The sequence below is a fragment of the Talpa europaea genome (genome assembly GCF_964194135.1).
Source record: "Talpa europaea genome assembly, chromosome: 1".
Lineage (NCBI taxonomy): Eukaryota > Metazoa > Chordata > Mammalia > Eulipotyphla > Talpidae > Talpa > Talpa europaea.
Genome location: NC_140073.1, coordinates 49,536,067 through 49,547,892, shown reverse-complemented (window position 1 = coordinate 49,547,892; position 11,826 = coordinate 49,536,067). Strand labels below are relative to the sequence as shown.

At 44.8% G+C, this 11,826-nt stretch overlaps 1 protein-coding gene across 15 annotated transcripts in view; it reads left to right on the top strand.

The window, feature by feature from the left end:
- Window positions 1-9,210: 9,210 nt before the first annotated feature.
- The window catches only part of ALG8 (ALG8 alpha-1,3-glucosyltransferase), a gene marked incomplete at both ends in the record, with an annotated part of 28,294 nt that continues 25,678 nt past the window's right edge, over window positions 9,211-11,826 (top strand). For 12 of the 15 annotated variants that reach the window (XM_084231404.1, XM_084231397.1, XM_084231395.1 and 9 more), the window contains one exon: window positions 9,211-9,305. In XM_084231404.1, the coding sequence (XP_084087530.1) occupies window positions 9,211-9,305 (95 nt within the window). The remainder of the gene's footprint in view (window positions 9,306-11,826) is intronic. The other 3 variants (XM_084231393.1, XM_084231401.1, XM_084231394.1) reach the window with 1 other exon arrangement.

The following is an 11,826-nucleotide window of genomic DNA, read 5'->3' as shown; positions in this document are numbered from 1 at the left end:
ATAGTTTGCTTCCATCTTTCTCCTGGTTGATAGCCAGGGTCTATAAAATGTTGACACTGGGCCTTCCCGGTGGTGCAGCGGTTGAGCGCGGGTTGCAAAGCTGCCCGCAGCCTCTGCAGCACCGGTTCGATCCCCAGCTGCTCCCCGGCCACTGGAGGAGGGTCTCACATGACGCGCAGACCTTTCCTGCTGCCCGCTGCTCCCCTCAGCAGTGTACTTCGGTCCTTCTGCCTGCTCTGCTCCCCACTCTGGCTCTTATGAATTCTCTCACCCTCCCGCACTTTTGACTGTACCCAGTGCTTGAATAAATAATCTTTAAAAAAAAAAATGTTGACACTGATATCAGCTTCTAATGTGAATAAGGGGAAGCATCCAAACTTTGAGATGCTAGATGAAGTTGGCCTCCTCCAGGCTCACAGTCAGAGCACCACAAAGTACAGTGCATTCACAAATCAAAACTACCATGAGATACCATCTTACACCAGTGAGAATGGCACATATTAAAAAAACTAGCAACAACAAATGTTGGCGAGGGTGTGGAGAAAAAGGAACTCTTCTGCACTGTTGGTGGGAGTGCAAACTGGTCCAACCACTGTGGAAAGCTGTGTGGAGATTTCTGGACCTACTAAACATAGAGCTTCCATATGACCCAGCAATTCCACTCCTAGGTATTTACCCAAAGGACACAGAAACATCAATTCCAAAGAACACCTGCACCCCTATGTTTATAGCAGCACTGTTTACAATAGCTAAGCTTTGGAAACAACCCAAATGCCCAAAAATAGATGACTGGATCAAGAAGATGTGGTACATATATACCATGGAATATTACTCAGCATTCAAAAAAGATAAACACATGCAATTTGCTGCAACATGGATGGCGCTGGAAGGGATCATGCTCAGCGAAATAAGCCAAAAAGAAAAAGAAAAATACCGGATGGTCTCACTCATAGCAGGAATCTAGAAAACTTAAATAAGGGACCAGGAAAATGAATAACTACAAGAAAGTGAAAATCAAAATCAACAAAAAACTATGAACCAGAGAAACTTTTAGGGGGGCGGGGGCGGGAGGGGAGGGATTGGGGTCAGAATGGGGGGCTGCAATTGTATGGGGAATATAACAATAAAATTTATAAAAAAAAAAAAAAGTACAGTGCATTCATGAAGGTAGGAAGAGACCTCATGACAAACCTGTCTAATTCAAGGGCAAAGGTCTAGAGGCTAATATGGGAAAAGACTTTTTTCTCTCCTTTACATAATTTTTTATAATATCAAATTGGAAGTGAGGAGAAATAAGTAGTGTAGTGTTTAGGAATGCAGATGCTGGCATCTGATGAACAGGTTATATCTATCTCTACTTCATCACTTACCAGCTGTGGATATCCGATCAGACTCCTCCTGTTCAATGCGGCCTGCTCATAATGTTTATATAAATGTAAATATTGTGTATGCTTGTGTATCACATTTAGCTTAATGTCTGGCATAGAAGTGTATGCTAATATTGGAATAATTGTTATTAGTCATATGCTAGTTCACAAGGAGCTCAGCAACAATCAAATCTTCTGAGATTCTGTGGGTTATACCTGTTTTTGTCTTCTTTTAAGTTGCTCCAGAACCTAAGAGCAAAGATTATTGAAATGGGAGTCCTGGCACCAATAACAAGTTTTCTTGTAGGCGGGTCTCCCTGGTGGTGCAAGTGGCTAAGAAGCAACCTACGAAGTTATCTGCAGCCACTGTAGCACAAGCTCGATCCCAGCCAGGGAGGTACCCAAATGGCACATCACACCTCTCCTGACTCGCCCGCTGCTCCCCTCAGCAGTGTATTTCAGTCAATTTGCCTGTTCTGTTCCCCACTCTGTCTCTGGTGAATCCTCTCACCGCCCTCCCCCCCACCACACCTCTGGCCTATACCCCAGTTCTTTTATGCATAAATAAATAGATCCTTTTTGAAAAAAAAAAAGTTTTTTGTAGGAAAAGAGACATTGGATATCCTATGGCACTTAAAATATTAGTTGCTGGCGCAGGGGCATAGTGATATCAACAAGCTAGGAATGAATGAAAACTGATCAGTCAGTTCTTGTAACTCTTGCTTTTGATGATTCATGATGGGTTGCTCAAGCTGTAAGCCTCCAACACTGAAAAAAAGCAGCTAAAACTAAAGCCTTTGTTGCCAAGAATACCACAGGAGATGCCTACTTCTTTCGGATATTCTATAGAATGTTTAAGAAATTTCAGAGACAATTAAGTATAAGGAAATGGGAGTGTGCACACATATGCAGTTTTGCATGTATGTGCTCACACACACTCCTGCTTGAGGGCTGGGCATAGGAAAAGACTGATGTAATTTAATACACAAAGCTGGAGAGGGATGAAAAGGAGTTCATTTGTCATCTAGTTTTACTTAGGCATTCAAGGAAGAGGAGAAATGTGCAGGTGGTGATATCTGGTGTCGCTGAATAACAACCAATGGCTAGGACAATTCCATATTGGCTCTCTACTTTGAAAACACCTCTTAATCAGGCAGGTGGGTTTTAATAATAAGCTACCCAGCAAGTCGGCCAGAACCCTACTCTGAAGCTTCAGGTATCAAAGGTAGGGATTAGAACAAGCTGTGGTTGGTGGACTGGAAAGGAATAACTGGAAGGCAACTTCTCACTTCATAGCTGAGGTACAGAGGGGACTAGAGACCAGTCCGTTGATAAACAGCAACTTGGAAGCATAACTGTGACTAGAAATAGGACTACACCCTTAGTTAGCCTCTTTTGTTTCAATAACAAAGATCCCTGGGAAACAGCAGTTCAAATTAACATCCATCTAGTCATTCTTTGGTTGGTTTTTTTTTTTTAATCATTCTCATTAATCTCAATTTACTCATCAAATGTTACTGAGGGTTTTGTGCAGAGCTGGGGTAACCAAAAGAAACCAAGTAAGTCCTGATTCAGACTCTTGAGTCAAATGCTCAGACATAAAATTAAGCAAAGGGATGGGGCAATGACTGTCCTAACTGCTGACCCCAGATTTCCTCTCTGGAAAAACAGCTTGATCAGCTCTTGGATGGAAGAAGAGTCCCAGAGCAGCGAGCGGCACAGACCTGCTGTGCATGAGGAAGGTCATGGAGAGGTTTGTTGCTGCCAAGAAGAAGGAAACACCCAAGAAACAGGAAGACAGATACTGCACGAGGAAAGGACAGAGGGGGACACCACTTTGGCTCTTCTGACCAAGGAGCCCAAGAGAACTGATGAGAAGCAGGCTGGCTCAAGGGGCTTTAAAAGAGTTGCTGTTGGACACCTCCCCACCCCCTGCCCCAGCTCTCCAGGAGTCTTATGTTCATAAATACTAGCTATGAGCCGATTGTGCCTGGAAACAAGTGAAAGGTCAGAATTTCCCACCTGGGTGACAAGGTAAGAACATAGTCCGCAAGTGAAGAAGTAGGAAGTCCAGGAAAAAAGAAGTGATATAAAAATGTCTCTGAGAATCTGCAGAAATGTGAGGACTGGTTTTGGCTTCCACAGTCTGAAAAATGACTGGGCAAAGTCATTTTTACCTGGAACTTAACTATTGGAGGCCCTGACTGGCATTAGACTTACAAACACAATAGCGACTGGTAAATTCTCTAAACGAGGTCTGTAGAAAGTGCTTTGGGAAAATTTCATTTCATGAGTAATTTGAGGAAACTTGTCATAGACCAAAGGAAGGGGCACCGTGAGAAAGAGCAGGCCCACGTCAAGGCACAGACATCTACAGACGGAGTGTTCAGAGAAGAGCGAGAAGCTCCAGGTGGTGAGGACAGGCTTACTGGAGGAAGCAGGGTGAGGACACACTAGAGCAGCCAGCAGGGGCCATGCCAGGAAGGGCCTCACGGCAGCTCCAACTCTTGCCTGTAGAGTCAAGGAAGGCCCGCATTGCAGATGCCAGCAGGCTCTGATTATGACTGCAAGGTTTCTCCCCTCAGGTGCGGTCACTATGGCTCTCCCAGCGCCAAAACATGCAGAGTCCTCCTCCATAATCCATCACATTCTCCCTCCCGCCCCATTATTCCCTCCTTTATGCCCCCATTTGCCTAGTGTGTATCTCTAGTTGCTATAGTCATCACTCCCTGTCAGCAAATGATTATGTGTTGTGTGTTTTGGGAGACACTAAGCTCCAGGAAGACCAGAACCAGGTAGGTGGCAGAATAATGTCATATCAGACAGCCCTGAATTCAAATCCTACCTCCTCGACTTCCTGAGTACTGAGTGCCCTTGACAAGTTATTTAAACTCCCTGAGTCTCAGTTTCCTCATCTGCAAAGTGGGGACACCCACAGTACCTATCTCAAAGGACAACTGTGAAGAAAAAAAAGAATAGAAATGCTCAAAAGGGAAGCAACTCTTGTACTAATTCACCATTGAATTCCCACAGCCCAACACTGGGCCTTCATAACTTAAGGGCTTTATTAACAGAACATGGGCAGCATCGGGAGGGAGGGGGGAAGGCTGCTGACAAGGAAGACAAACTAGACATAATCAGAGGGCCCTCTCACAATAAGAATCTGTTGTTTGTTTTTTTCACCTAGATAAATCCTGGTTCTGATCTCCTAAGCATATGGCTACGATATCTATGAGAGTTTTAAAATATGTCAATAAATTCTTTTGATACGCCTCCTTTTGAGAAGTAGAGACTAATTGCCTTCTGCTTGATTGTGAGCTGGATGCTGGATGTTGTAGGTAGCTTCTAATAAATGGAATAAAGCGAAGTGATGGTGTGTACCCTCACCAGCTGGGTCATAAAAAGCACTGCAACTTGCTCCCTGCTCACTCTTGGATCACTCACTCTGGCAGCAGCCAGATACCATGCCCTGAGTACACCCAAGGAAACGCTAACATGGTGAGGAACTAAGGCCTGCTGGTCTTGGAAGTGGATCCTCCATCTCCAGTCAAGTCTTCAGTTGACTCCAGCCCCTAACATCACCTTTACTGGAAGCTCATAAGCAGTCCTGGGCCAGAACCAATCAGCTCTTGAACGCCTGACCACAAAAACACAAGATAATGTTTCTTGTTTAAGCCACTAAATTGTGGATTAATTTGTCAAGCAGCGATAGAGAATGAATACATGTAAGTGAAATGTTGTTCATTTTTATTTTTAAACTTGGAATTTGTTTCCTTCTGACTTTATCCTCCAAGTAACATTCTGAACAATCATTCTGAACTATAAAAACATAATTTGGGGGACTAATCATCATCTTTGGTTCAGATTCCAAGAAATACAAGAATTAAAAATAAAAAAAAAAATTCTCTAGGGTACTCAGTATCCAGAGAGCTGCTCTAGTCTGAGCATCCTCCCTGTCAGAGAGAAGCTTGTTATAGTTATCAGGAGAACTTTCCAGTCACCAGTAAGGTACCAGACCGAGAGCAGAATGGATTAACTTCTTAGAAAGGAAAGTTCATATCATGTGGTTTATGAAAAACTTCTTCACAAGGTTGTATATTGTTCTAACTGCTTACATTTTCCAGCCTGAAGACCTTATAAAACTGACACTGACCCTCAATATCCCAAATCTACTCATTCTGGGTGGTCTAATTTGGGGAAACAGCAGAGACCCAGCAGTATGAGCGACGTGGGGTAGAATACTGTATCAGATATTTACGCTGTTCAGCAAAAACTGATGCATATGTTGTGCCAGCTGCTGTTATCATAAAACAACAGTGAGTAGACAAGGTCACTGCCCTCTTGGGGTGAATCCCTAGTGGGGGAATTTAATAATCACACAAATAAATTGTAAACTGCACTCAGCTGACAGGTGCATAGGGTAGGATAAATGGAGGTCAGGGAAGGTTTCCCTGGGGAAGTGGCGTATGATCAGAGAGCTCAAGGATAGAGAGGCAACTAGCCTAAGGAGATGTTAAAAACAAGACAACGGGACTAAAATGGAGTCATTTATACTAAGCCCCATGTCACCAAACAGAGACCGACAGTTCAGCTAAGAAATGCAATCTTAATCACCTGACCAGCCTAAGTTAGACAATCTGTCCAACAGATCCCTGCCATCCTACAGAAGGAAAGTAACCTTGCAATAGTTAATCCACTTTTGGTCTACTATTGCTTCCTTATCTCATCCCCTTCTGCCTATAATTGTCTTTCATTTTGTACTGCTCCTCAGAGTTTCTAGCTGCTAAATTGAATGCTGTCAGATTCATGCATCATGAATAAAGTCGATAAGCTCTTTAAATTTTACTCAACTTTTTTTTAACTGGAAGAACATTACTGGAAAAAAGAAACAGAATGTGCAAAGTTGCAATGACAGGAGAGAACATGGCAGGTTGGTGAGGCTGGAGGGAAGTGAGCTGTAAGCAGAGAGGAGTGGATGGATGTGAGCTACTGAGGAGGTGAGACAGACACGATTCAGCAATACAATTAGAAAGACTTGAGCTGTAAGGAACAGACAACCTGACAATAGTGGCCTAAATACAAACGGGTGTTATGTATGCTTGTGTATGTTTCCACAGATAAGAAATTTCTGATAGATAATAAAATAGTAAGAATTTTGGAAGTAGGAGGGTTTGCTTAGCAGCTCAATGACATCACCACCAGCATGCAGTACTTTCTCTTCACAATTAAGTCAGTCCGCACTTCACAATCCAGTTCAAGGTAGGAAGAATGACAAAAGGGGCAAAATTCATGACAACTATTTATCAGGAAAGGAAAACTTCTTCCAGAAACCCCTCACCAGATTTCTACTTAAGTCTCACTAGACAAAACTGTCACCAGACCACCAATAGCTGCCAAGGAGCTGGAAGATCAACTATTAAACTTTTGTACACTCTTTAGATGAAATGGAAAAGGGAGAAGGAGCTGGGAATGAGTGTTATGTCAGTCAATTCACAATGAGTCTGCAGGTGTGGAGCAGGGGAGGTGAGCAACTGGATATTTGGTGTCATTTTCTGAGTGGATAATAGTAAAACCTTATGAGTTCACTTTTGGATATACTGAGTTTGAGGTGTGTGGCAAACTGAAAAACGGCCTCCAAAGAAATGTGTGCTAATCTCTGGAACCTGAGTATTACCTTATGGGAACAAAGGTACTTTGCAGATGTGATTACGTTAAATATTTTGAGATAGGGAGATTATCAGGATGAGCGCTAGATGCAATCACAGGTGTCTTTTTAAGAAGGGAGATTTGGTTCCAGAAAAGTAACAGATGTGACAGTAAGCAGTTAGGAGTTAGGAAGCAAGGAACTAGAATGATATAAGGAAGGGGCCAAGGAATGTGAGTAATTTCCAAAAGCTTAAAAAAAAAACAAATTCTCCCCTTGGAAACTCCAGAAAGAGCCAACCCTAATGACATTTTGACTTTAGCCTAGTAAAAATGATTTTAGGTATCTAAGCTCCAGAACTGTAAGAGAAGAAATTTGTGTTGTTTTAATTCATGGCAACTTACTACAACGGCAATAGGAAATGAATGCAAGTTGCCTTTAAATCATTTAGGAGATGTCAGGAAAGCAATCCAAGCTGCTTACCTGGAGGTAAGAGAGAGAGCTGGGTTTGAGATATAAATTTGAGTGTCATATTCACATGGGTAGCATCTGAAAGTTGTGGGAGGCCACAAACTCTTATGAGGAGAATGACAGCATCACCTGCTTGCGGTGCCTTTCACCAAGGTACTTCTCTGAAACATTATTAAACATTTAAACTGTCCTGGCATCATATCAAGCAATTCATATGCATTGTCATTTCATCCTCACTACTTTATGAGGTAGACTTATTTTTTCTCCTACTTACAGAAAAAGAAAAATTCAGTTTAAGGAGATTGGTTATTTATCCAGGATCAGACCGTACATGATAGCGGCAACACTGACCCCATTTTTCATGCCCTGGCCCTATGGTCCTGTAACAGGGCAGTCCCCAGGAAAGGGGGAAGATTCCAGGTTTCCTGCCCCACCCAAAAGAAGGGTGGAGTTGAGCAGGGAGAGAAGAAGCTGCAGAGGAGACTGAGGAAGGAAGGAAGCAAGATGGAACCAGAAGACCTGGAGGAGGCACTTGGAGCCAAGAGACACGTGAAGAAACTGCACTTGCCTTTTGGTTGTGGACTGGGTGACACAGATGTGGGTGAGAGATCTGTGGGGAGGTGACAATGGAGGTTTTTGTCTTGATTTTGATTGTTTCCTCCCAGACTTGTCTGGTTGTTTCTGATCCTTTTCTGTGGGTCCCACTGGAAGATGCTTTAGACTTGGGGCAGGCTTTGGGGCCTTGCTCTGGGCGAATCCTGCTTGAGTGGACTTTTACCCATGAGGGGACGGGTTCTTGACTTAGAAACTGTATTCTTTGCCTTTCCTGTATTGTTTCCTAGTTGTATTAAAGTTCCTTCCCATTAAAGTCTCATATGAGCAAGCAGGCTTGAGGCTCTGGGGTGCCCCTCTGCCAGCCCTGTAACAGTCCTAGTAACAGCAGCACTGACTTGATGTAGGGCTTTGTTAGGCCTAATCAACCGGACTCTCAATTTTAACAAAACTAGTACTTCAAGTACGAGAAGAACTAGATTCTGTCCAGTCTCCAAAGCGGCTCCCACCCACATAGGTGTTCACTAAGACACTGGCTCAGGTTCTAGAAACACTGTTTTTCACCACTGCATGTCCGCTCAGGCCTTTCTCTACCCGGAGCCAATACTCCCTTCCAGGTGTCCCGAGTAATCGCCGCTAGGACTCAGGCGCTTTTAGCTACTGTGACTCCTGGATCCCAATTCTGTCTCCTCCACTAGCACGTGGACGTCTCTGCAGCAAAACACAATTCTTTTCCGCCCAGGTGATGCAAGACCTGACAAAACCAACACTAGAGCGGATGCACAGCAACTATTTGAACACAAGCACCAAACGTAACTTAACTTGTCGCCGTAGAGACAGGCGCAGGCGCAGCGGGAAGCTGTCAGGCCCGGGGGTGCGGCGCGCGACGGCAGCACCTTGAGCGGGAGGTTTAAACCCCCAACTCCCGCCTCCGGCTGACTCATCTGCGGAGCGCATGCGCAGGGCTCCCGAGCACCACCTCAAAGGGCCAATCCGCATGCGCGGGGACCCTGGCACCGCCTCAGAGGGCTTCTCCGCATGCGCGGGGCTCCGGGCACCGCCTCAGAGGGCCAATCCGCATGCGCGGGGACCCTGGCACCGCCTCAGGGGGCTTCTCCGCATGCGCGGGATGCCGGAAGGGGACCGGGTTAGTTAAAAGCGCGCAGCGCTGCCGCAATGGCGGCGCTCGGATTCCCGACGAGTGGTGGCAATTGGTTTTCGGCTTTGGCGCTCGGGGTGACTCTCTTCAAATGCCTTCTCATCCCTACCTAGTAAGGGACCCGCACGGCCTGAGGCTAGGCAGGGAAGCCCCGCGATCTGTGAGGGCGGGAGAGCGCGTAGACGGCGCAGGGCGTGAGGAGCAAGGGGGAGCTTGAGGTCCGGTCGCCCTGCGCTCAACGGCCCCTCCCGGGTCGCTGGGCCCTGACCCGAGAGGCGACCTCAGCTTCAGGTGACTTGACTGAGACCTGGCGCCCTCGGGCTTTAATGTTGTTGAGCCTCTTGGTCCTCATCCTTAGTACGCAGGTTAAGAACACCTACCTGCACCTCGCTCAGCCGGTCGTCGCCCGGCTCTCGCCATCGCGGAGATGCGGTGATGAGAGCAGCGTTGCTCGGCCTTTGGAGGTGGGGGCTGACTGACAAACTCGAAAGTTTCAGATTGTGATAAGAGCTATAAGAAAGTGGGGCTGCAGGGCAAGGTATCGCTCCTTTTCGGAGGTGATGTTTAAGTGAATGCGGAGGGTGGAGAAAAAAAGACGCCAAGGTGAAAAGCAGTTTCAACGTGGGGGGAAATATGTACGAAGGCCCGTGGTAGGAAAGAACTCACTATTCCAGAAACAAAGTGGCCAATGTGGTTAAAGAGCAGTAAGGGAGAAGTGCCACAGGATGAAGTAGGCAGTGGCCAGGTCACACAAGTTCCCACCACTGTGTGAAAATGGGCGGCAGGGCCCAAGCCAGTATCTGTGAGGGGAATAGCAAGCAGTCTTGGGGGTCAGGGCAGGCCTCTGAGGAACTGACTTAGAATTAGAGCCCTGAAGACACACCTAGTATCCATCTTTTGGTGACATAGGTATGCTTTTCTATTGAATGCGTACTAGCAATGGAATTGCTACAGCATCAGATCAATTTGAATTGTGGTTTTGAGGAATTTTAGGAAATTCAAGTGACATTGTTAGGAGATTGAAGGTCTCTAGGAATCAGGAAGGAGTCCAAGTTTGTATACCAGTGATTTGGGAATCATCATGGACACCAGTGTGCGCTTTAATTTAACCCTTGTACCACCACGGGTTCTTGTCCAACGAAGCCAGACTTTAGATAAGTAAGCAGAGAGAAACAAACCTTGTTTAAGAAAGTAAAGTTTATTTAAAGGAAAAAAGTAAGGACTCCCAAGAACGCTGTACTTGGGAAGGGCAAGGAAGCCATTGTGGGCCCCGAGTCAAGGGGTATTTAAATACCCCGTGTCTAGGGGTATTTAAATACCCCGTGTCTAGGGGTATTTAACCTTTTTTTTATTCTTAGAGTTTGCCTCCCCTCTCTCCAGTTTTACTGTTTTTGTTTAGTCCTCCAGGACTTTCTGACCTCATCTCTGGAGTGTATTTTACTTAGCGCTTCTTAGAATTTATTGTCCTTACCTCAGAAGCCTTTTTAACTCTCCCGAAGTCCCTGCCTGTTCTATCCGTGAAGCTACCTACTTAACCCTAACCTTCTCTGGGACTCATGGCACAGTCTAGTGGAAACAGCAAGTGTTCAGAGCAGAGTACATTGCCGAAAAAAAGGACCATGAATTGAACGTTGAGGTCATCGGCATTTTCTTGACTATTGAAATGGAAAGCAATGAAAGAGATACACAAGGGGTTGACCCAGAGACTCAGGAGAGACTTGTCACTGTGGAAAGACTAAAATATTGGAAAGTATAAGTCAGGTTTCGCTGTGGAACTCATTGTTAACTTTGATGAGCTGTTAATTCACTAAGACTATATTGAGCACATCTATGGATCAGATGCTGTTAATGTAGAAGGGCGGTCCAGCAGTGGACAAAACAAAAAAAAAAAATCTTAAAAAGGAGAAGGGTACAGAATATGCCACCCTAAAATAGGCTTCTTTGGCATAAAAATTCTTTGGGGCTGCTTATTTTGAGGCACAAGAGATTCTTTTAAGAACAGAATAGAAGTTACTCTTCAGTAAGGGAAATTTACATTAAAGAGGGGTCTGTACCGGAAAGAGCAATGGCCAGTGATAACTTTTTCACCTGAGATGTATCTGCCTGCCAGGGCAACCTTTATCAGATATTTCCTCTTCTGAATGGCCTTTCACATCTTTGAAGCCCTACACCCCTATATCTTTCCTTAGTTTAGAATGTTATTTCAACCTCAAACATCTGGTTGCCCCTTTGAGTCTCCTATCTTTCTTACCTCTCTTGGGACTCTCATACATGTTACATGATTAAAAAAAAAAAGAGGGAAATTGTCCTCCCCTACAAGGGATGTGCTTGGGTGTATTTATATATATATAGTCAGGGGGAAGACAGTAAATGGGGAAAATTTGGAAACTTGGGAAAGTTAGAGCAGAGGCCTTTACTGTCTGGGAAATGTGTACTCATCCTTGACGATCCGACTTGTGTATGAGACCTTTTCTAGATAAAGAATCTTCATTATATTTAAGAACAAAAGTACCTCACCTTAAGCAAGAGTCTAAAGGCCTCCCTTAAGGAAAAGTGTAGGTTTTGGTCAGCCCTTTAGATAATGCCAGACCCTTTTCATATGATTGTAGGTCCTCAACTTTTTCAGGACGTTT